General features: G+C 43.1%; 1 protein-coding gene across 1 annotated transcript in view; it reads left to right on the top strand.

Annotated features, from left to right (window-relative positions):
* LOC134573220 (surfeit locus protein 1) overlaps positions 1–26,627 on the top strand; it is a 29,115-nt gene that overhangs the window by 862 nt on the left and 1,626 nt on the right. The window contains exons 2-8 of the mRNA XM_063432808.1: positions 392–473; positions 711–838; positions 1,790–1,872; positions 3,939–4,130; positions 6,900–6,972; positions 9,724–9,886; positions 24,427–24,508. Of these exons, the coding sequence (XP_063288878.1) occupies positions 392–473; positions 711–838; positions 1,790–1,872; positions 3,939–4,130; positions 6,900–6,972; positions 9,724–9,886; positions 24,427–24,508 (803 nt within the window). The remainder of the gene's footprint in view (positions 1–391; positions 474–710; positions 839–1,789; positions 1,873–3,938; positions 4,131–6,899; positions 6,973–9,723; positions 9,887–24,426; positions 24,509–26,627) is intronic.

Here is a 26,627-nt window from a genome sequence, read left to right as displayed (position 1 = left end):
ACACCATAAACCAGGCTTCCCCCATCTTCGTCCCTCCAGATGTTGCTGAACTACAACTCCAATGATTCTCAGCCTATCTCTTTAATTCATAGAATCATGGGAGTTGTAGTTCAGCAACATCTGGAGGGCCGGAGTTTGTGGAAGCCTGCCATGAACACTATAGAGCAGCAGGCTAGATCAGTGCACAGAGCATCTGGCTCGCCTGGAGGAGATGACTGTCGCCCAGTGAATCCCAGGTAGGTTGTCAAACCATTTGCAGACAATTTGACTACTTACCTTGGGAGAACTCCAGGGCACTCCTGGTACCATAACAACTACAGCGCACTGTAGTGGATATGGTGTTTGGAGTGTTATATTAAGCTTTCATTCTCAAATCTGCTTTTTATTACAGGCTCTAAACAACTATAGCAGAATATCCAAAGTCACATCTATCTGCCTCCGGACAGAGCCATTCCAGCTGCGTCTGCAGAAAGGTGAGTCTGAAAATAGCGGGAGTTGGTTGTAATCAGGCCTGCTTAGGATGGGGGTATTGCCGTAGAACAGATAACTAGAGACTGTCAAATATGAACCAAGGCAAGAACACACTGTATGTAAGAATGATGCACAAAGGTTGCAAGGTTTATTTGTACAAAACTGACAAAGAAAACACTGCTGAGTATTTTAGTTTTTCCTTTTAGTTTTGAAATTTTTGTTCTTTGTCTTTCATCCAGATCTTGGTTTTAGGTCATTGCGACCCTTTGGTTCTGCATCCAAAGTTGCTGAGTCCAGTGAAGACAATGCTCTTAAATGGCTTCTTCTTCTGATCCCAGTCTCTACGTTTGGACTTGGCACCTGGCAGGTAAACTTAAATCCACTGCAACATATTTACGCAGGCAGGTAGTTAGACGGTTGTATGAGACACTGCATATGTTAAATTGGTCTACTGCCCCTTTAAATTAACACACCATAACTACTGCATCCCACTGTAGTGGTTATGGTGCTAGCAGTGCCCTGGTGCCTTCTCAGTGTAAGTAAAACTTTTAAAGAACAGATTGACAACTTACCTGAGGTCCACCTGGTGCCCACCACTGCTGCCTCCATTTTACAAGGAGGCTCCCAGACAATTCTCACCTTCGTGAAAAACCTTGTCTGTGTTCCACTTTGACCATAGTGCTAGTGAAGCCTGTAAATTATATACATGTTGGTTGTATGTGACCTGTTCAGTGAGGTATATTATTTCCAAATGTCAGGATATTCCTAAGAAGAGGGAGCTAAGTGGTGATTGAAATTTTTAGGGATAAGCGGTCTGTGAACTGAAAGAAAAAGGAATTCACCAGTTGGACCTACCAGGTGTATTGGTCCAGGGCTTAAACCTAAAGTCAACTATAGAAATAATTTGCAGTTCCCAAGAGAATACAGATGGGAAATGCTACCTGAAATAGCAAGTAGAACAGACGGTAACCTTGAAATGCTTAACTAGAACTAGTAAAATACATGGAACGTGAAAAATTGTAATTTAAAAAAAGGCATTACTGATCTGTTTAGTGATCCCAGATATCAATGAAATAGGAGGAGTATAAAAAGGGCTTTATTAAAGTGTTATTTAAAAGGCATGGCTTTCATTCCATGCACCAATTTACTACCAGATAAGACGGGTCTGTAGGATTGCTGTAAGGTCCTTTCAGCATCAGACCATGGCAATCTGAACCATCATTAACATGTGAACATACGTGGGGAAAGAATTCTCTCTAGGTAGCAGTCAAGTTACGGTACTTATATATGTTAATAAAATCTTCATATCTTTTTTCAGGTCCAGAGACGCAATTGGAAACTGAAACTCATTGAGGAAATGGAGTCTCGAGTGAATGCCAAACCTGTTCCACTCCCTATCGAGTAAGAGTGGGTAATTAACCATTCGTAACACAACCCAAATTGCATACATTACCATACTTCAAACTGTTAGCGCAGTGACCCATTTTCAATATATAATAATTTGTTAAACTTAATTTATCTTCATTAGACTCTCCCCAGTTTGTGGTATGGAAGTGGGGGAGGGTCGGTGATGGTAATTGTGCGATTTTAAACTGGTTCATGGATTGCAGGATAAAACTTACCAGGAAAGGTTAAAGGATCTTAACATGTATAGCTTGGACGAAAGACGAGACAGGGGAGATATGATAGAAACATTTAAATACATAAAGGGAATCAACACAGTAAAGGAGGAGACTATATTTAAAAGAAGAAAATCTACCACAACAAGAGGACATAGTGTTAAATTAGAGGGGCAAAGGTTTAAAAATAATATCAGGAAGTATTACTTTACTGAGAGGGTAGTGGATGCATGGAATAGCCTTCCAGCTGAAGTGGTAGAGGTTAACACAGTAAAGGAGTTTAAACATGCGTGGGATAGGCATAAGGCTATCCTAACTATAAGCTAAGGCCAGGGACTAATGAAAGTATTTAGAAAATTGGGCAGACTAGATGGGCCGAATGATTCTTATCTGCCGTCACCTTCTATGTTTCTATAAACAATTTATTGTGTATAGCTACCTAGGGCCTGTATGAAGTGACATACCTCTTTCAATCAATAGTGACTCACCAAAATTGAGTTATTGGGGTTCCATGCAGAGGGTGGAGACCTTAACCTGCTGCAATTCAGAGTTTTGTGAATAAATAAACCCTTGGATAATGAAAAGTGATGTGTTCTGAAGCTTAAAAACATTGTGCACCACTTTCCCTTTCATCACATATTCATAACTCGATCAGGCAGGGCTGCCCCCTTTATACTCTCATATTTGTTTGGTCTCTGAAACCACTGTCTGAAGCCATCAGACAAAATGGCAGCATCCTGGACATTAAGAGTTGAGTACAAAATAGTCATCTATGGGGATTACTTTTTGGCTTTTGTTGGTCAGACAGTTATTTCACTCCCAAGCACTTTATCTGGATTCAGGAATTAAGGGGCATTATCCAAACTTAAACTGAACAAAGATAAACAATCTGAGTTGCTCATTCACGGAATGCAATGAAGAGAATTGTGAGAGAAGGGACCTCCCTTATATTTTCAGTAATGCTGTTGCACGTTTCCATATTGTTCCTCTTGAAATAAAAAAACAAAACATTTGCACAATGCAACTAAGTTACTAATTCCTGACCCCAGGAAACCGCAGCCACCTACACGTCACCCAGTGGATTGTCATGTTAGAAAGATTGAGGCAATGGAAGCACTCACAGTCGATTTAGTGGTTATTGTGCTAGGAGTCTCCTGAAGCTACTACTACATTCATTGTAACTAGTTAAATCGTTTTCAATCTGTTTGACATCTGGATCTGTTATATGCATATGGTACTCTCAGTCTACGGATGATGTCCAAGCAGGTTCAAAATAAATATTGCAAGTGCAATGGCAACTTTTCCTTCAGCAATATTCAGTAAACCAGACGGGCCACATGCTCCTGTGAGATTCAGGTGTCAAACCATTTAAACACTGTTTAACTACTTAATGAGTGGCAACGTCAGGAGACTCCTACATCAGGTTTACATATGGTCCTTAAACTGACCCTTTCACCTTTAGTCGCGCCAGTTTGATAACCGTATTACAAAATGTAGGGGGGTGGGGGTGCAAAAAGCACAAATCAGAGATGGATAAAATGTAATTTGTTTTCAATGTAGCTATTTTAACCTAAATTTTGCAGCTTAGTTAAACTTTTAAAATTTTAACTACCGTTCTATACACTAAGACCATATCGCATGTACCGGCAAAAGTGTAACATCAATTTACTTGACAGCAATGCGCCATATAGCACTATATACGATTTATTTTGCTACTTAAAACACATTCACAAAATAAATATGGAATCCTTCTTCTTGTAAAATTTATATTGTTTCACTTTTATTTGTGTAGCTTAGAACCTTGATACTTTATTTTATACACTGTTCGGTATTATTTATTCCTTCCAGCCCAGCAGAGCTCAGGAAATTAGAGTATTGTCCTGTTAAAGTCCGCGGTCACTTTGATCACTCCAAGGAACTTTTCATACAACCTCGAACATTGCTGGATCCAGAGAAGGAAGCTCGGCAGGCTGGTCAGATCTCCTCAAGCACAGAGAGTGGCGCCCATGTGATAACCCCCTTCTACTGCACAGATCTGGGGTATGTAAATCATTAAACTAAACAGCTTTTTCACTCGACCAGCAGGTCCGGTGAAAAAGAATCAGAGAGGATAGTACCACTGGTAATATCTGCATTTTAATATTGTTTAATTTAAGTATCTATGTTAAGCATTGCACTGTGTACTTTCTATAAGTAAATTGCAGTGTTCATTTTTGGGCCTTTTAACATTTTCATGTTGTATCAGATGGTACCAGGGCTGTCCTAAAAGACTGTAATACTATTACAATTTGTGTGTTGTTTCTGTTTTTAGGTTTAAAATGTATGTGGGATTCGTATGATTGTTCGGTAGTTTCCATCCGTACTCCATACGAATGTAAACTACCGAACCAATAGACCACCCCAGAGAGAAGTGTGTACCTTATTAAGCGTTCACATTTCTCTAACCGCAGGTTAATCGGTACTTTAGTGATGTATCTGGGTGGCCGCCGTTCGGTATCCGAACACGTGGCGGCGGCCATCTTACGCACGAAAATCTCAGCGGTGTTTGGTCGTCGAGTGTCTGGAACTCAAATCGGACACTCGATTACCCGAACATCGCTGAGACCTCCATGGCTCCAATACTACCGAACGGGAAGGCTAATCAGCCTCCCGTTCGGTAGGTTTAAAGTAGCAAACAAGGGGATTCATACGAATACAAGATTAATCGTGGATGGCAGTATTTGATGTGTGTTTTACCTCCCGAACGAAGACCGACCGCAGGGCCAAAACCCATGGAACTCTTTTCGGATACCACCTCGTGTGCGGTCGGTCAAATTACACCCTCCACCTAACTCCCGAACCTCTGGTCCGATCTGGGTGATTTTTGGATATGTTAGTCACCCAGATCAGGGCTACCAGGGGGTACCCCCAGTATTATTGTAACTGCTTGTTTTGGGGTACATTCAGAACTCGGTGAAAACTACAGTATGTATAATGGGATTAAGTGTCATACTGAGGGAAGGAGATGTGTGGGAGGTAACTGTTACACTATTGGATACTGTACTGATTAATGTGAATCCCTCCCTTGCATGGGAGAATGCTTTATAAGGAGACTGTGTGGATTAAAAGTCAGTTCTGCTCCTGATGCTGTGTGTCGTCCAGTCATTGGGATCTGTATGGAGATATTCGTGGATTACTTTATTTGCTGGAATTACTGCTTCATGGTGTTTTTACTACTTGTTCCTGAGCCTCACTGGGATCTATAGTGGAGATAACCTGTGGAATATCAGGCCTCCGCTACACATGTGTTAATCTAGAAATCTAGTCTATCCTGGGCATGAACCCTGTAGATTAGACATTTACAAAATGGTGGAACACTAGGTTCCAAAAACTCAGTAAATGTTGTATACAGCATAAAATAAAGTATCAAAGAGTGTACGGGGTAGCTAAGGGAGGGCTAAGTCTAAAATTAGTAAAATTCAGCAATACCTGGCAGGAGCACTTGGCCCATATATGAGTGGTTCTAGACAGGATTAGGGAGGCCGGTTTGACACTCTTTGATACTTTATTTTATGCTGTATACAACATTTACTGAGTTGTGCCTCAGATACACTAACTGGCATAGACAAAATAAGAAATTGCAGATAAGGGGGAAGGAATCTCAGAGAACAGTGCTAAGCCAGCAACTTACCAATACCAAGACGAAGGTGCAACTAGCACCTAAATGGCTGTTGGACTCACTTGCTCTTCTTTCCTTAGACTTTAGTTCTGATGCTATTTCTATGCTATTAGCTGCACTGGTTGGTCTATGCAATTTCACAGTGACCAGCATGGCGTCCTGCAGTGACTAACTGCTGGTGAAGCATTGTGGGAGCGAATCAAGGTTTGGTTTAGCACAGGCCTACCCCGCTTTACATACACTCACTTTACATACACTCGCGAGTACAGACATACCCGCACCTCTTCTGTTTGCGAGTGAATAGGAAATGGAAGGTTCTATTCTCACCGGAGCAGCTCAGTTCAGTGTCATTGGGGCAAGAACCTATCACACCTTCTGACATGGCACAGGTTAATCATCTCAAATGTATAATGTCTACTCCTAGCTGAACATATATATATATATATATATATATATATACATATATTTGTTTTGCCCATACATTGTCCATATTGTGCAATTGGCTGCCATTTGGTAAAAGGGTTTACCCTGCCATTTTCTATAACTATGACTTAGCAGCCTAGCTGCATTAGCCACAATTGTGAGGATTCAAAGTTAAACCATAAATGCTTAACGTGTTGAAGAGGTGTTTCTAAAAAAAAAAAAAGTGTGCAACTAAACAATTGACACTGTATTGACACAAAATGGGCCTGTGGACAGGTTTATTTTACTTTTCCTCCCAATTTAAGGTGGTCAGATGAGTAAAACATTAACCCCTTAAGGACACATGACATGTGTGACATGTCATGATTCCCTTTTATTCCAGAAGGTTGGTCCTTAAGGGGTTAAAGATGAATGGCACAATCTGGAATAAGATATATATTTTTTTTTACGGTTTGTTTTAACCGAATAAAAGCCCACCGAAAATCACTAAATAAATCACTGGAAATAAAATCACTGGAAATGTGCAGTTTGCAGTATCAGTAATGCCTGTAAATTACCATTGTAATGCAGTACATGCATTGGGAAGTGAATAAATGTATTGCTTCACTTTAAGTACATTTTCGTTTTACATACATGCTCTGGTTCCATTGTGTACTTAAAAGTGGGGTATGCCTGTATAACTTTTTTCTGTACATTTGCTGGTAATGCGCCTTCTTTTCCCATGACAGAATCACTATCCTGGTGAACAGGGGATTTATTCCACGAAAGAAAATAAATCCAGAGACAAGGCAGAAGGGACAGGTAAGGGTCAAGTGTGGTCCTCTTTAGTTTAGTATCAGGTCTGATTGTTTCAGTGGTGCAGACTCTGTACTCTGTATAGTATGAGAGGTAATGTCTGGAAAGGTTTCGTGAGCAAAGGGGAGCAGAATCGCATGGCTGATCATTTCTGGGCAGCAATGTGATGATGTCTAAATTATATTTTGTGTGTGTTTGTGTGTGTTTGTTTGTTTGAATTTATTGTTTCCGGCACTCCAGGGTTTTTCACATTTTCTTCCTTTCTTTATCCAATGTAATCCATCTTGCAACATGGTCAACGTTTCAGTTCCCAACTGGAACTTTCATCATGAGTTGGGAACTGAAACGTTGACCATGTTGTAAGATGGATTTCACTAAATAAAGGAAGAAAATTAGGTAACAACAACAACTTTTTTTCTATGTTGGAGTGCAGAGTCTGTGATATATATATATATATATATATATATATATATACATACAGAAATAAAGAGATGCACTCCAAGGACTTGGTAGATGAAAAAAATGGTAGTTTATTCCAATAGGTATAGCATTAAAAAATAGCCGACGTTTCGACCTGTTCGGGTCTTTCTCAAGGTCAATGTACCTAGCTACAAAAGTTATTATTTATATATATATATATATATATATATATATATATATATATATGAAATAAAAAAATGTACTCACCAATCGTGAAAAAACCCTGAATCCCTTCGTGCACACCCGGAAATGAAACAGGAAGTGAAAACACCACATGCCCCTGTGGACTCTCATATGTGGGTAAGACCGATTTGACATTAAGAGAACGCATAAGGGGACATCGGTCGACCATAACTACAGCGTTTAGGGATCAATACAGCGACAAGCCAGTTGCCAAACATTTTTTACATATGCAACACAGACTCCCTATGCTACGTTTTATGGGCATTGGCCATGTTCCCAATGCCTAGAGGAGGCGATAGATCAAAGAAGCTACTTCAATGTGAGGCACAATGGATTCATCGATTACACACAGGGACACCAAGAGGACCTAACGAAAATATTATGCTCTCCGTGTTTCTTTAATATTATTTTTGTCTTTTTCTTCATCTTTATCTACTATTTTATTATTATTTTTATTTATTTATTTATTTATTTTATTTTTTATTATTATTTTTATTTGGTTTACTTTAGTACATTTGTTGATTCATTTTGCCTGTTTTTCTATCTTTTTGGTTATTTTTTTTGCAAATACTTAAGTTGTAAGTTGATAAGTTGTATATATTTTTTTCAGTTTAGATAAGCTTTTTGTTTCCTTTAGTCTTAATATTGTGAGCTTCTGAGATCTATCACATCTATGATTTAATGAGATGCTTATAATTGTATATAGAATGTACTCTATTAGAGATATTTTGCCTGTGACATCTATATGATGTGCTGTATTTGTCTTTTGACTCAATTTTTTCTATTTGCATGCCTGCTGTTCTTTTCTGTGTTCTGAGTCTTTGCCTTAATAGCCTTGATTCTCCTCTTTAAATTGATTTATAATCATTATAAGATATTTTAAGTAACGCCCATAATCTTGATATGGTATGTGAAATGCTTTTAACACACCTTATTCTGGGTCACTCTTCTTATTGGGTATTAAGTGACACCTTCATAGTATATATGATGAAATTATTTTTTTCTATTTTTTTGTTCACATCTTTTTAATTTTTTTTTGCTTATTGCACTTTGCACTTTACATTTCTATATTTCTATGATAACAGTCCATGAAGAGATTTCATGCATTTCACTGGCACACTCGATATATACACGCCAGAACATTATACCGATCTTCTAATTGTGTTTGTTTACCGGTATCCTAACAACACCATGTCATCACACACGCATCACGTGACCGTGGTGTTTTCACTTCCTGTTTCATTTCCGGGTGTGCACGAAGGGATTCAGGGTTTTTTCACGATTGGTGAGTACATTTTCTTATTTCCTATATATATAACTTTTGTAGCTAGGTACATTGTCCTTGAGAAAGACCCGAACGGGTCGAAACGTCGGCTATTTTTTAATGCTATACCTATTGGAATAAAGTACGCCTGTTTTCATCTACCAAGTCCTTGGAGTGCATCTCTTTATTTCTGTTTATATATTGTCAACGTGGGATTGCACCCAGGCTGAATTGAACTATGCACATGAAAGGGTGAGTGCCAAGAAACACTGTTTGAATATATATATATTTGTGTTCTGGGCAATATTGCTCTAATGAATGAAGTTATAGACAAGTATGGATCTTACACAATAGTAAATAGCAGTCGTGGTGTGCCAGAACCGACAATGCGATAGGCCTGTAATAAAGAGGGAAAAAAGAATGGGAACCATATAAATATATTTATTCAGTCTACAATATAACATAGTCATTACTTCGTCAAAATAAAGACATGCTGGACTCATATTATTTTTCTTTATGCTGGTGCTGTTATATTTGTGCAAATGTGTTAGAATTCTGCTGTTATGGCAACAGTACATCTCAAAGGAATACATTGTGTGCTACTACGGGGTCTACCATTGAATCTATCTAATCTCTGCTTGACTCATTGGGTGGTGGTGGCATAACTTTCTTGAATTGGGGGAAAAAGCTGATTGTTTCCATGGCATTTGAAACTATTAAATCCCTAGCCAGGCAGTGATTACATCATAGGAGGACTCGTACGAAACAGGGTAATGGTAACCGAGTAAATAATTGTTATGTTTCCAACATGTATGTTTGTCTCTCTGCAGGTTGAAGGTGAGGTTGAGCTGGTGGGAATTGTAAGGCTGACCGAGATTCGCAAGCCTTTTGTTCCACAGAATGATGTTACACGGAATCGATGGCATTATAGGGACCTTGAGGCAATGGCGAGAGTTACAGGAGCTGAACCTATACTCATCGACGCAGGCAAAGGTACAGTGGACACAATACAGTTCACTAATTATGTACAGAAGTACTGAGTATCTTTCGTCTTAAACTTTTTAATCATGGGCTACCCAAATATAGAGTGAGGCAATAAAAATGGTATAAATTGCCTTCCTATTTAGGATTGCTCTGTGAGTGACTGTCAATTGGGTAAATAGAGGTATAGATATCTTGAGTAAATAGCTGTAAAAACCCCCACTGAGGATCTAAACTGGCAGGTATCTATACCTCTATTTACCCAATTGACAGTCACTCACAGAGCAATCCTAAATAGGAAGGCAATTTATACTATTTTTATTGCCTCACTCTATATTTGGGTAGCCCATGATTGTCTCCAGCCATAGACTACAAGGAGGGGACTTTGCTCTATTTATATATATTTTTTCTCTACAATTATAATATATGCAGGTCTTTTTCCAAACAATTACTTTTGACTTTGATTCTCTTTATGCCATTATCTATGCTCCCAGGCAGATACATGGTCGACTTGTCCCAAGTGTTATGGTACTTTTTAAAAGTAAACCAAAATGTTTAAATGTCTATCTGTTCCTGTCCAAATTAATAAAATTGAATTGCGTATATACGCTGAAGTAATTAAGTCTGACACACAAGGTTCAGGTTAAAATAACTTCGAGAAAGTTTATTGGCAAGCAAGTAAAAAGCGGGCGCGCAGGCCCTTTTAAGAGGCATTTTGCGTCATCATTGATTATTAGAATATCAGCAAATAAACATCATCAATTGGATTAATTGTTAAGTGTCGGGGTTAGTGTCTTACTTATTGGTTCAAAAAATTAAGAGGTTAGTCCCGTGCCCACCCACCAGAGGTGGGATTGTTCTGGACACGGGTGGGGATAAGGGGGTCTTGAGCGTCATTTTACACGGTCAGTGATATCAGGCCTCATGTCCAGGTGCAAGGTCTCTTATGAATAGAACATTTCATTACTACTGTGTTCTCATGGCCTTCAAACTATACTATCTTACAAGTTTAAGGAGTAGTCAGCAACTCCTGTGTTAATCATGTCTTTGCAGGAAATACAGTCTTTGTCTATTATACTAATTGGGTTGAGAAATTCAGTCACGTAAGGTGGTTTTAAAATGAACAAGTTAAGTCATGAGGACAAAATGGAGGACTGAAGAAGTCAGGTTAGGAGGACAAAATGGAGGACTGAAGAAGTCAGGTTAGGAGGACAAAATGGAGGATTGTCACAGTATAAAGTTAATATGGAGTTAGTACAATAATTCAATACAAGTACAATAAAGATTTTTAATAATCCCACATCAGTCCCCCCTATGAAATGTTAGATTCTAAGAGATAAAACTTTATTTGTTAGTATCAGAAGACGTGTTAACCCAAAGGCACAGAAACCCCGTGGCCGCTAGCTAGGTGTTAATGCAAAGTGCAAGTCTGTCCCTAGAGCTGACCCTAATAGGCTAACTCATCCGTCAGTATGGCTCTCGAACACTTCACACCCATGGGTGTCCCATGGCAGCTAACCCACCACTTCTCCACACGGGGCCTTTACCATTCACTGACAGATGCTGTCCCTAAGCTAGTCCCTTCCTAGAATTCCTGCACTTTATCAACAAAAGGGATTGTTTGCAGCGGCAGACAGGGTGAGTTGATGTCTTGGAATTCTTGGTCATCAACTTCGAGATGGGTGAAAGTGGGTGCCGCTTGGTCAACAGTCTTCATGAGGGATTTTCTCAGACATGGGAGGATACAACAAAAGAGAAGAGCAAAGATAAAAAGGAAAATTAGTATAGCCATACCAATATGCATTAAAGCCTTTTGCCATCCTGTCATCCAACCAAACCATCTTTCCCAGGGATCTTTTATCCCAGAATTCCTTTTTAATTCTTCAGACAGGTCATTTAATTTCTCTATGGCTAATGTAACTTTACCATTAGGGCCTGTGTTTTCTGGGATATAGGTACAACATGTCATGGTGTCGGGCAAAATTTTACAAACCCCTCCTTTTTCGGCTAAGATCATATCTAGGGCCATTCTATTCTGGAAAGCCATTTGGGATGTGGCCTGCAGCTGTTCGGCCAACCCCTGGAGGGCGTCTCTGGTATAATTAACAAAACGCTGTTGATTATAATAAATGTAATTTATCCAATTTAAATTCTTGTTTGCGGTAACTATGGTAAAAATTGATTCAAATCCTGCAGCAACTTCATCCCTTGCTTTAAACTCATTGGGCACCCCCCTAGGCACTCCAATGGCATCAATATACACATGAGGATCAAAACTTCCTTTCACTGGGGCGTCACGCTTAACCTTAGTGTGCTTGGACCCATGGGTGACGAGGTGTGTGTCAGAGATGATATGTATAGGCATAATGGCTTTAGCCAGAGTACACTCCCCCCACCACTGCTTGTCCATTCTGGATCTTAGCTGTAAATCCCCACACAACCAGTAAATATCCCCTAATGACCTGGTGTGAAACTGCAACAAGTCCATAGAGACATTTCTGTAGGTAGCACAATACCCCTTAGAGAAGTTACCCAAGAATTTACCTATTCCATCGTAATTAGCATAACAAGTGTAATTACCTTTATACACGGTAATACCATCTGGGGGTTTGACATCCTGGGTTAGGAGAGGATATTCTTTTGTCCATGCAATACATATGGACCTGTTAAAATTATAGTGATAGGCAAAAAGGCTTAAAACACATTCTTCTATATCTACTGGTAGGATTAAAGGCACAGTACCCAGGTGAGGCCGGGCACCGCCACACACATAGCATGCAGTCTTATTATGCTTATTAGCATTATATTTCATCCATTCTAACCATAGATTTACATCATTAAAACCTGTTTCAGCGGCCATGGTATCTTTAAAGGTGGTATTAGCAATGGCCATCATGTCTTGAAAGGTCTGGATATGAGGTTTTAATGGGTTAGGGACCATATGGGTGGCCCCTTGCCACTCAGAAGAGTTGCACATATCTTTGAGGTAGAAATGCCCTAATTTACGGTAGGAACCCTTTTTCCAATACATTCCCATCACATACTGGTCTGCATCTGTTGGGCTTGGATGCTCAATGTTAAGGATTAATTTCATTGGTGTACTCCCCCCAGGCTTTCTCAAAGTCATTCTCTGGAGAAGAGATCTACCATGATCATCTACTTTAGATACGGCACTTTTTGGTTTGTAACCCCAGGCAGGCCCGGCATTCCATCCCGCCGCCCCCCAATGGTCACAATTGTGCCCCCATTGCTTGTCAACTACACAAACATATGGGTCTTTTGAATGAGGGATATCTCTATAGATGCTCTGGATTTGTGGTGTGGGAAATGGGCATTCTACAATATCACAGTAGTCAAAGGTATAAGTAGCCACCTGGGTGCACGATGAATTATACCAGAAGGTGTACCCACTAACATCTTTGGTAATGGCTACTTGCTGGGCCTTTATGAGGCTAATTAAGGAGAGGGTGTACCAGAGGTACATGCTTGTGCGGTATCCGCTTCCTCTGGGGCAGGAGATTTCTTGCAGTGGGAAGCGTGGATCCAATTTGGCCTACCGGCCAGTTTGACGGAGGTTGCGGTAATCAGGAGAACTTGGAATGGACCGTCAAATCTTGGTTCCAGAGTATTTTTCCGCACAAACTTCTTGACCAGGACCCAATCTCCGGGAAGCAGGTTATGGGTACCTGTATCCAATTCGGGATCTGGAATTGAAGAGAAAACTTGGGCATGTATTTTGTTTAAAACACTTGCAAGTTCAGTTACATAGTCTACTAAAACATCTGATTGGAGCTGCAACTGCTGCGGATAATAACAACCTAGTCTGGGTGCTGTCCCAAATAGAACCTCATATGGGGACAGTGAATGCTTCCCTCTAGGTGTGTGCCTAACACTAAATAAAGCTATTGGCAGGCTTTCTGGCCAGGGCATCTTTGTTTCTTGTGACATTTTTAACATTCTGGTTTTTAAAGTGCCATTCATGCGCTCCACTTTACCACTACTTTGTGGGTGGTAAGGGGTGTGGAAGGCTAGAGTCACCCCTAGAGCAGTCCAAATTTCTTTAGTCACTGTTGCTGTGAAAGCTGGGCCTTGATCACTTTCAATGACTTCTGGGAGTCCGAACCTACATACCATCTCTGTAAGTAGGCGTCTTGCGGTTGTTTTTGCAGTGATATTGGCCACTGGGTAGGCCTCTGGCCATCCTGAGAACATGTCCACTATGACTAGTGCATATTCATGGGGCCCACTCTTGGGCATTTGGATGTGGTCAATTTGAATTCGCTGGAAGGGGTATATGGGCTTTGCCAGGTGTTTTGCAGGCACCTTGATTGGTTTTCCTGGATTGCATTTCGCACAAATGACACAAGCTTTGCAGAAGCTATTGATCAATGTTGTTACTCCAGGTGCTTCATAATACTTCTGTATGAGGGCGGCCATCAATTCTTTTGACAGGTGTGCAGGCCCATGTGCCCATTGGACAACTGCTGGATACAAATTTCTGGGAAGACAAAATTTGAAGTTGTTGTAATATATTCCGTCCTTTTGGACAGCTCCTTTCTTTTTCCATTTCTGGATTTCTTCAGGAGTGACTGCAGCTTGCTGTTCTCGTAAAATTCGCAAATCAGTAGGAAGAGTTTGCAGAGCAAAAATAGGGACTTCTTCTTCTTCTTGTCCGGACACTTCTTCATCCACTTCCTGCAGATCCCTGGCTGCTAGCTTAGCAGCCTGATCAGCCAAATGGTTGCCCTTTGCTTCATCTGTATCCAATTTCCCATGGGCCTTGACTTTCAAAACAGCCACTTCTTTAGGGAGTAGGAGGGCATCCATTAGCTCCTTGATTGCAGTACTATGTTTGACTGGTGTACCGGCGGTGGTGAGAAATCCTCTTGTCTTCCAAATTAGGCCGAAGTCATGTGCCACGCCCAGAGCATATCTTGAATCTGTATAGATGTTGGCACGTTTTCCTTCGGAAATTTTGCATGCTGAAGTCAGAGCCTGTAATTCAGCTTCTTGCGCAGACATTGCTGGTGGTAAAGATGATGATTTGATAACTTCATCTGTTGTGGTTACGGCATATCCTGTATGGTATCTTCCTTCTTCATCAGCATATCTTGAACCGTCCACAAACAGGGTAAAATCCGGATCTGGTAATGGATTCTCATGTACAGTTGGTAAGTGCACTGTTTCCATTTTCATCTGTTCGAAACAGTCATGAGGTGTTTCTGGGTCATAATCATTCTTTATGACCAGATCTTGAAATTCTTTTTCTAGGAAGTGGCGTGGCCATGCTTCCAGAAGGTCAGTTGTTGGGTATTTGACAACACCATTTTCCTGTAGCTGTTCTTCATCCATGGTGGCCCATAGCTTTGCCATGGGCCCAAGATCATTCCATGACCTTGTCTTCAACTTGGTAACAGGAATATGTGGGATAGCAGTATCCCAATGGCGGTAGAGGTAGTTGAGTTGTTGAGGTAGTTGGACCAAGACCATGCTATTGCCTTCAGAATCACAATAGAAATCCTGTGCAGTGAGCTTTACATCGGTCCAGTGGTAAAGCTCATCTTCATAGCAAGGTTCAGGAGTAATGTTCGGCTTGTACCACATGGTACAGAAGGCGTAGTCCGGGCCTTCACAAAGAGGTGTCTCATCTTCATAAAATGACAAATGTGGATGCATGACTTTCTTGATACATCCACAGAGCAGGTAAATGTAGGTTTCCTCCGTGATAAATCCATAATAGATACCCCCCTCAGGGAGTGGAAGAAGAGTGGATGGATTAAGCACTTGACATCTCTGGATGGAAATGTTGTCAGGCAAAAGAAGATGACACTGTAGGCGTAGGTGTCTGGCTGGAGACACGTGCTTGAGCTGGACTTGGTTGATGATGGCAGAAATGTCATGAGGGGCCAAAACAACCAGAGGGTGGCCAAGGACCAGGTCTGAGGTTCTTTCTATGAGCTCTCTTGCAGCAAAAACAGCCCTGAGACAGGAAGGGGTCCCTCTGGCCACAATGTCCAGTTGACATGAGAAATATCCAATAGGCCTCTGGCGGCCTCTTAAGTCATTAGTCTGGGTGAGAACTCCTGTTGCATGGCCTTGTCTTTCAGAGACAAATAATTTGAAAGGTTTGGTGTAGTCAGGTAGGCCCAGGGCAGGAGCAGAAGCAATGGCACGTTTTAGAGCATTGAAATTGTCCAGAGCTTCATTGGTCAGACAGAATGGGTCAGACTTAAGTGCATCATAGAGAGGTTGCATAAGCAGAGAGGCTTCTGGGATCCATGCTCTGCAGTAGGAAATGAGGCCTAGGAAGGCATGAAGAGACTTTGAAGTCCTTGGAGGTGGAATGTCCAGTACAGCTCTTACCCGGTCCCGAGTAAGGTGTCTGGTGCCTTGGGATAGGCAATGTCCAAGGAAAATCACTGAAGATTGGCAAAATTGCAGCTTGATGAGTGAAGCTTTGCATCCTTGTTCTGCCAAATAGGAAAGAAGACTAATTGAACACCTTTCAGTAGTGGGTATATCATCTCCACAGAGCAGTAAATCATCCACATACTGGAGCAAGACAACTTCTGGGTGCTCAGCTTGCCATGGGTCAAGGATGGTACCCATGGCCTTTGCAAATTGACTTGGAGAATTTTGTGCCCCTTGGGGCATGACAGTCCAGGTATACTGTTGCATCTCATGAGTGAAAGCAAACAGGTATTGACAGGATGGGTCCAGTGGGACACTGAAAAAGGCATTGGCCAGGTCAATGACTGTGAAAAATTTTGCAGATGGTGGGACTCCAGAGAGCAGAGTATGGGGATTTGGTACAAGAGGGGTGTCCAGGACGGTAGCTTCATTGACAGCACGGAGATCCTGGACCATCCTGTACTTCTCTGGCTCACCTTTTGGAGTTTTCTTTTTCACAGGAAATAATGGGGTGTTGCATTCAGATTTACATTTTACCAGGGCACCCTTCTCTAAGAGTGCCTTGATGTGGATAGAAATGGCAGCAGACTGTGCTGGTTTTAATGGATATTGTGGCTTTCTTGGCAATTTAGCTCCTGGAATAAGCTTTACCACCACAGGGGGGACATTTAGGTGACCTATGTCCTCTGGGCCTGAGGACCATAACTTGGCGGGCACCTGTGTTTTTAATTCCTCTGGGAAATTGGACCTTAATTCTGCTGCTTCCTCACGGGGCTTTTCTAAATGCAGCATCAGAGGCAAGAAGCACAGGGCTGAGGTGTCTGATACAGATAGAGGTGTAAACATTTCTACCTGCCCGTCTGGGGTGAAGGTGATGGATGCTTGCAGGCGTGAGAGAACATCAGCACCTAACAGGTTAATTGGGCATGTGGAGGATACCACAAAGCGAGCAAGCAGGCTAGAGCCAACTCGTAGTGGAGTTGTTAAAGGGCTATGTCTTGGCTGGCCATCCACTCCAACACAAGAGACATCAATATTGGACAGGAAGGATGGGTCTGGCAGGTCTTGTTCTCGCAGAACACTACGGGCTGCACCTGTGTCAACTAGAAATGTGGTAGGGTGGCCTTCAATGGGTAAAGTCACTGTGGCAAGTGGCCCCCCCTTATCCCCTGTAGACATTGCCATGACAGGGGTTACGGACACAGGCTTGCCAATCTCCTAGTCATCGGGTTCCTCAACTATTGGAACCTGTTTGGTGGCTTTGGGAGCCGGGGCAGGCTTGGGTGGCTTTCTGGGTTCCCTTTGCTCCCTTTTTGGTTCTGGACAGTCTATTCTAAAGTGCCCTTTTGCTCCACAATTAAAGCAATGTCCCCCCTCCTCCGGTCTGGTACCTCTTGGGACTGGAGTGGAGCGGGATACCATGAGAGGAGCTGAAGTGGGTCTTCTTGGGGTCTGAACAGATTCCAAACCTCTAGCAACTAAAAGCAGGGTATCCAGGGGAACAACCTTATATTCAGGGCGTGCAGCAATGATTCCCTTGCGTATAGAGTCTTTAACGCCTTGGACAAACGCACCTGACAGCATTTGTGAATGAATTTTGTCAGTAAGATCAAACCCCAAATCTGTAAACATTTGATACAGTCTTGCATGAAACCTTTCCACTGATTCTCCTTTATCTTGAATAACATCAGTAAGGCCAGCAGCCTGATCTGCAAGTTTGTCCTTAGCCCATTCTCTTAATTGGGTGCAAAAGGTTACCCCGGAGGGGTAATCAACATCACTGGAAAGCAGATCTGTACTGAGGTGACGGGCCATGCTCGGCCAATACGCATCCCCTGCTTTAATAGCACAAATGCTCAGTAAACGACGCCATGCGGCGGAATAAGTCTTTTGAATTTGAACTATCCCTCGGTAAAAAGGCATAGGCTGTTTTTCTGGGTCAGGGAGCGATTTCATTAATGCACTAGCTTGAGTGGGGTTAGAAGCAACATACTTGGGAGGGGTCCGTTCTCCCCGACCCTTGTGTCCAAAGGGATCATCGATAGAACGATGAGCTGAGGTTCCTGCAGCGGCTCCTGCAGCCTCCAATGAGTCCTGGGATAGCCTATCCTCCTCTTCCTCATCTAATTCTATGATCTGGGCTCTCTTGCGTGCAGGGCCCGGGTGAGGTGACAGGACCGGAGGATGAAAGGGGGTCCCAGATGCAGGGGTGGCTAGAGAGTCATAACCTGGGGATAGGTAGTCACCGGGAATTACCGGCATCAGGGCTGTACTGGGGGCCGCCATATTGGTGGCCGGAAAAGGTACTGCATTAGGATTAAGGGAAGAAGTGGCGGCCATGTTGGATGTGGGCACATCCGGGGCAGACTGTGCCGGACTGGGCATGACCGGAACCTGGGGAGTGGCTTGGGGAAGGGGTAGTGGATACCCGGGATAGGGCAGGGCCATGGGATATGGGAAGGGGTAGGGCCAGGCTGGGGAGGGGAAGGAGGTGGGGTATTGGACTGGGGTGGAGATGGGAGGGGACGGAGAGGGATTGGTAGAGGTGGGTGTAGAGGGAGGAGCCGGGGCAAGGGTGGAGGAGGTGGTTAGCTGGGCGGATGAAGAGGGGAGGGGATCATTAACGGAGAGAGAATGTAGGGAAGGAATGGCAGATGAAATGTTAGGAGGAGGTACAGCAGGTAGCGTAGGGATGGATGAGGATGATGGGAATGTTAGAGACGGGGAAGGGGAAAAGAAAGATCCATCAGAATTCAGGACCGGGCAGACAGGGGAGGTGATGGGATGGGTGTTAGGAGGATTGGGAGTGGGGAACATAGTCAGCTGGCTATCACTTATTGCTGACTGAACCTTGGGGATAGACATTCCCTGGGCGCCATTTTGGGGCGCTGGCTGAGGGTAAACCCCAGTAACACAATTATTATGATACACAAACAATTTCCCACCTTTGTGATTTATTTCTTCCTCAACCCAACCTTCTAGCTGAATAGCCTTCGCTACTCTGTACCATGCTTCAGCAGTCTTTAATAAACCATTATCTGTAAGTTTGCCTTTCTTTTCTGTCAGTAACCTACGCCAACTTTCTGGTTGCAATCTTCCACATGTTGGTACAGCAATTTTACATACTTTTGCAATCTTTTCAACACCTTTAACCATCTCCTCGCCCTCTCTGTCCTCAACTAAATCACATGCTAACCAGCCCTTACTGGGCTTGCTTAAATCCTGCCCCATAATCCCTTTCCCCCTATACCAGCGTCCTAGATACAGGGAGAGAGAAGGAAAACTGAACAAGAACGTCTACAATGCTCGACTGCCACCCGAGAACCGTGGGACTTTCTCAGGTGCGTCTTCCCAAAACGTAGACTAGTCACTGAATCCGCCTACCCGGGGTGGTAGACACGGATTGGAGCGAGGTGAGAAGTGTGTGACCAATCACTTCTCTTTTAAGAGAAATAGGAGTGGATAGTATAATAATATAGGAAGTGTAGAAAAGATGAAAGGCAAGGAAAATCCTTAGAGACAGACACAGGAGTGCATGAGACTCCTAATTAGACAAACAAGACAATTGAAATACAGTGCATGCATCACAGTTCAAATGAAATCAACAATAATCCCTTTCCTTTACTCGTGTGCTTACTCCAAAGTCACCTCCCTCAACCCCGTAGTGTCTCCGCTCGGAGAACGACTTTCACAAGTCTCACTACCAGCGGCCACGGAAAACAACTGACACCGGTCCAAATTCCGTCAGCCTCCCTCTACACAGTAGTCCACAAGAATGTGGCCACCTCTATCCTCACTCCCGTAGTGCCCCTATAAAACCCACTTATAGGTCTCACTACCTCGTGATGCGGAAAACAAGCAATGCCTACTTGAATCCCCCCAGGAAACAGAGTCCCCTGCAAGACTAAGTCCCCTACCACAAATAAACAGAAAACTGGAATTCCACCAGCCCCAGCGCTCGGGGTTGTGGTTACCAAAAGAAAATTGGAATTCCCTCAGCCTCCACACTTGAAGCTGAAGGGTTACCACGTGCACAAAGAAGCTAGCTAGGCTCTCAAAGTGACACAAGAAGGATCACAGGAAATTATAAGTCTACACAAAATCCACATCCAACAATCCCCTTTTTCCTTACAGCCACAGCCACGAGGCTCCTAAAAGAGGTAAACAGGCAAAGAAGACCCCCAGGAACGCATCCACAGGTCAACCCCCCTTTTTCCCTACAACCACAGCACCGTGGTTCCTAAAAGGAGTAAAACAGGCAACAGAAGACCCCCAGGAACGCATCCACAGGTCCACCCCCCTTTATCCCAAAAGGGGTAAAATACAAACAGATAGACAGACAAACTGAAGACCCAGGCAAATCCCCTCAGGTCCACCCCCCTTTATCCCAAAAAGGGGAAAACAAGCAAAACAGAGAACCCCAGGCAAATCCCCTGCAGGTCCACCCCCCTTTATCTCAAAATGGGGAAACAGGCAAACAATTCAAACATACCCAGGCAACAGATAGACTAAAATGCAGGTAAACAAGTGAGTAACGAGACACCGGGCAAGATATTACCTGTCTTTGATGTCCTCCCGGGAAGCAGTCACAGACACGTGGACGGGTCAATCAAAGGGGCCGGAACATACCGGTGGCTCTGCAGAAGTCTCTACCGTGTACCTGGAGGTGATCAATCTCCTTTCCTTCCCCCTGGATTCCTCCGTCCACCCTTGTCTTCCTTAGGACGGCTCACCGGCCGGACATAGCCCGATGCCCCACGTTGGGCGCCAAGTTGTTATGGTACTTTTTAAAAGTAAACCAAAATGTTTAAATGTCTATCTGTTCCTGTCCAAATTAATAAAATTGAATTGCGTATATACGCTGAAGTAATTAAGTCTGACACACAAGGTTCAGGTTAAAATAACTTCGAGAAAGTTTATTGGCAAGCAAGTAAAAAGCGGGCGCGCAGGCCCTTTTAAGAGGCATTTTGCGTCATCATTGATTATTAGAATATCAGCAAATAAACATCATCAATTGGATTAATTGTTAAGTGTCGGGGTTGGTGTCTTACTTATTGGTTCAAAAAATTAAGAGGTTAGTCCCGTGCCCACCCACCAGAGGTGGGATTGTTCTGGACACGGGTGGGGATAAGGGGGTCTTGAGCGTCATTTTACACGGTCAGTGATATCAGGCCTCATGTCCAGGTGCAAGGTCTCTTATGAATAGAACATTTCATTACTACTGTGTTCTCATGGCCTTCAAACTATACTATCTTACAAGTTTAAGGAGTAGTCAGCAACTCCTGTGTTAATCATGTCTTTGCAGGAAATACAGTCTTTGTCTATTATACTAATTGGGTTGAGAAATTCAGTCACGTAAGGTGGTTTTAAAATGAACAAGTTAAGTCATGAGGACAAAATGGAGGACTGAAGAAGTCAGGTTAGGAGGACAAAATGGAGGACTGAAGAAGTCAGGTTAGGAGGACAAAATGGAGGATTGTCACAGTATAAAGTTAAAATGGAGTTAGTACAATAATTCAATACAAGTACAATAAAGATTTTTAATAATCCCACATCACAAGTATTCATCATACTTGAGATTCACAAAACAGACCTCACCTAAGATCTAGACCCAGTGTGTGTAGCACTTTTTTTGCACTTATTTGGGTTATAGTATATCGTTTTTTTTTTTTTTTTTTTAACATTTTTCTAATAAAGATTTATTATTATTTTTTCTTATACCATGGGACTTGAGTTATTTATCCCTATGTATGGGCACACCCTCTGTTAGCGTTTGTTGGAAGCTGGACTCTTGCTCTCCCTTCCAAGAATCCTAACGTTTGGGAATTTTTCTTTATTGTTTATTGCTCTGGGTTATGCCCACATTTGTCGCCCATTTAGTCCTCCTTTTGACTTCAGGGTCAGTTTTATCTCACTCTGTAGTCATTTTTCTTCATATTTAAAATCGCTTTTTTTTTTTTTTTTTTTTAATTCTTTATTTTTGCTGTGCAGGTGGGTACAAGGAATCAACAAACGCCACAACAGCGTCTTGTAAGATATACATTGGCATAACAGTGGCATGAGAGACTGCACATTTTTAGAATTATAACAAGCTTGGTTAAAACAGTTGTGTCGTTAGCGTGAAGGTAAATAAAATGTAGCAAGATAACTGTCGTTCAACAGGGCTAAAACGCCAATGGTGTTAGGTATACATGTGAAATACAAAATAGTTAGCTGTATGTTGACGGTCCAACTTAGATTAGGTTCATTATAAATATTAGATTACTGTAAGCTCAATTAAGGTTATCCACCAGGGGGCAGCAGAACGTCAGGCATATTTGTATGCCCAGATAGCTTAGTTACAATAGGCAGAGAGCTTAGAACACCTACCACGTCACATTGCAAACTTTTACAATTGCACACCTCTTTATATAAAAAAAAAAAAAAGAAAATGCCATAAACCAGGGTTAGTAACTTCTACTATATAATAGATTTGGGTGACCCTGTGTATGCCATATACCAGCTAGATTGATGCAAGAGTAGTATTGATAAAGTGTATTCCCCTCTCTAATGGCCTGGCAGCGCCTGCATAAGACTGCTGCAATGGGACAGTGGTTAGGCATACCAGGGCTCCGTGGAACAACAAATCAGGGCATGCTAAACTTAAGTACCGGTATCCATTATGTAGGAACCGAGCTTAGTTGCGGTACAGAGAGTCTCTATAGCTGCAGTCCCCGGTTCTGCGAACAGCCGCACTTTGACACAGACTGTGCAAAGGAATTTTGCAGTGTCTCTGCCTTTGGTCCTGCAGGGGCACAGTCTCTGTCTGGGTCGGTCCTCTTCAGTCAGCCGATGCCGACTTGGGGAATTTGGCATGTGGGCTCGGGACGGTGGTAGGGTGCGTGGTTTGATTGGCGTCTGTCTCCCAGGGAGGGTCTCCACATGGTCCTGTCCTCTGTACAGACCCGCTCGATGTGCCGATTGACCGTGCTGTCTTCGGGAGTCTGTGGAGGCTGGGATGTGCTTCGTTGGTTGAGGGCTTTAGGTGCCGCCGAGCGGTTAGCGGGTCGGGCGTACTTTAGAGTCCCGTGTTGGCATGTACGAGGGCTGGTGTTGGCGTCCGCCATGTATGTAAGTACCTGCTTCCCCGATCTCGCACCTAGCCTTCGTCTGCGGGCCCCTCTGGGGGCTTGGGGCGGGTCACTGCTCATTTGGCGCCGGGTGGCAGGGCGAATCCACGCCGCCATTGCTTTTGTCGCCTGCCTGTAGAGCCATCTCCTGGTGCAGAGTTTGGTCCACAGACCGGTGCACAGCCGCTCGTAGAATTCCAGCGTGCAGTCGGGTGGTCTAACAGGTAGGCTTTTAGTCATGGGTTGTGCTTGTGGCGCCATCTTGCTTGGGCCCCTACTGCCTCGGTGTCCGGTTAGTGTTTTCGTTTGGCCTTATCACGCTTTGGGGGTGTTCGTCCCCCACAAGGACCGGGATATCCCCCGCCGGTCCAGAGGGGGGGGTTGCAGGGCTGAGTTAATTTCTCGCGTGCAAGCGGGTCCTGTGCCGGGCGATCGCCCGCCTCCCCCAGGCTGCAGGTCCCACTTCAGTTTAGGCCGCGTGGCCGATTCGAGCGCTCGTGTGGCTTGTCGGTACACTTTTGGTACCGTTTTGGTCCTGGTGTGGTCCAGTATCCGTTTTTGGGCACCATGGGTTATTGGCATGGGTCGTTTCTGTAGGGTTCTCGTTTTTATGCCCACTGATGCACCAGCTCTTAGGGAACACGTCCGGCCATCTTGGCTGTCAGGCCCCGCCCCCTTAAAATCGCCTTTTACCTAGCTGACAGGGGGGCCGGGTATGGCACAATTAGACACTTATTCCTGACACTAGAGTGTTCCTTACATGTACTGCACCTAAAATTAAAATCTCATGTAAATGTGTTATGACCAATGTACTAATAATCAAAGACTCCAGTTGTATCTGTGATGGCCTCCTACTGTCCTGTGAGCACTTTAGTAATGATGATTTCCTACTACTAGTACTGCATAGAAATTCGATTTTTGTCATCTTTTAGGCTTGTGTTAGGGGTCTAATATGTTAGCCAGGATAGTCTGATATGCTGACTACAGTGGGGAAAAAAACATAAAATAAGAAAAGGTGTTGCTCTTTTCCAGGTACTACTGTCCCAGGAGGACCTATTGGTGGGCAAACCAGGGTGACCTTGAGAAATGAACACATGCAGTACATTGTAACATGGTAAGTGATCCAACTGCCTATTTTACTATGCTTAATATTTAATGTATCAAACTGACATATTTTATTTTTCTTAGCAGACAGGAAACTGCCATTAGTATTTCCTAAGCACTAACCTTAAAGAGTCAAATATGTGTTCGTACTGCTATAGTGTCCCTGGTTGGATTATTGCGACCCCCCCCCCCCCATGAGGTAAGTAAAGCGATTTACTTACCTTGTCTACATTGCCTTGCCTATCTAGCCGCTCTATCTCCTTGGCTGAGATCATCAATCTTGATGGTGTCAACCAATTCAATAGGGATGTGTTAGGAGGCTAGTGCGCATGCACGGACAAACTCCATTCTGCACCAATCAAATTCTCTTCTCTTTATCAGCAGCATTTAAGTAACTGAGTCTGACTTGGTTATTTAGTGGAAGCACCTCTAGTGGCTGTCAGGAGTGTTCACCCTGCATTCATACCATGGCTATATACGGTAGTGGGATTCAAAAATGTCAGTAACCAGTTCCGACTTTTCATATGTTTCCAACTCCACAGGACCGTCCCAAGACAATGTGCTGCCTGGGTCCAAGACAGACAGACACCTCCCCCCCCCCCCCACTACGTCCCCTGCAGTGGGGGAACTAAAGTAGAGATATTCAAAACATACATACATAGCCATATATACTGACATATTGGCAGATACATACTGAGACACAAATATATACTGGCAGACATATTGACACACACACACACACACACACCCCTGACACAGTCACACATATATGTCCTGGGGGCAAAAGGAATGCTATTAATGAATCCAAAGCATAAATTTTGTATATCTTGTCAATGAGCAGAATATACAAAAATTAGGCATACCATGCAACGAGCAATAAATGCATACACTTGGTATATCACGCCAATGGAAAGTAAATGCATACACTTGGTATATCACGCCAATGGAAAGTAAATGCATACACTTGGTATATCACGCCAATGGAAAGTAAATGCATACACTTGGTATATCACGCCAATGGAAAGTAAATGCATACACTTGGTATATCATGCCAATGGAAAGTAAATGCATACACTTGGTATATCACGCCAATGGAAAGTAAATGCATACACTTGGTATATCACGCCAATGGAAAGTAAATGCATACACTTGGTATATCACACCAATGGAAAGTAAATGCATACACTTGGTATATCACGCCAATGGAAAGTAAATGCATACACTTGGTATATCATGCCAATGAAGCAATAAATTCATAACATTTGTATAACATGCCAATGAGCCACTTATGCCCCCAAGCAGCCTACCAATGCCATTCTGCCCTTAGCCTGTGTGTTCCATCTTTCTGCCACCAGCATCTCTCTGCCCTTAGTCTCTCTGTGCTATCTCTCTGCCACTACCCTCTCTGCCTCCAATGAGGGTGACAGTGTGTGTTGATGGTGACCGTGTGGGGGGGATGTTGAGAGTGTACGTGGGAAGGTGACATCCCACCTTCCATCTATGTCTCTCTCCACCTCCCCTCCATGTCCCCTTTCATATATGTCCCGATCCCCCTCCACCTAAATGTCCTGCTACCTCTTCCATCCATGTCTCTCCCCTTCATGTCCCTCTTCCCCTCCCCTCCATGTCCCCTTACAAATTCCATCCATATACCCCTTCTTAACATGTCCTCCTCCATGTTCACTAACCAATTTTATCCATGTCCCCTTCTCCTCCATGTTCTCCTCCCCTCCATGTCCACTTACCAATTCCATCTATGTCCCACTCTCCTCCACGCCTCCCTCCTATCTATGCCGCCCTCTCCTCCATGCCCCCCCTTTCCTCCATGTCCCCCTCTCCTTAAGTGCAACATATGTCATTGCCTGTGGTGATCCCCCTGATCACTCAATGCATGCCAAAAACACTTTTGGGAAATAATGGAACTTTCATTTCAATTGTAGTTTCTCTAATCTCACGGAAATTACCTGTACCACAGATAGGAGTTATGTAATGTGTATTTACATATAAATCACATTGAATCATTTAAGAAGTTTTATGTCCACAGTGTTCATACCCTTTTTATCTGTATAGATATAGAATAAAATAAAATAAAAAAGTATCTGCTTACCTGTCTAGGCAGGGGAGAGGAC

This window comes from Pelobates fuscus, chromosome 9, assembly GCF_036172605.1.
Source record: "Pelobates fuscus isolate aPelFus1 chromosome 9, aPelFus1.pri, whole genome shotgun sequence".
Taxonomy (NCBI): domain Eukaryota; kingdom Metazoa; phylum Chordata; class Amphibia; order Anura; family Pelobatidae; genus Pelobates; species Pelobates fuscus.
The sequence above is the reverse complement of the archived record's forward strand: the minus strand, read 5'-3'. Positions and strand labels throughout refer to the sequence as shown.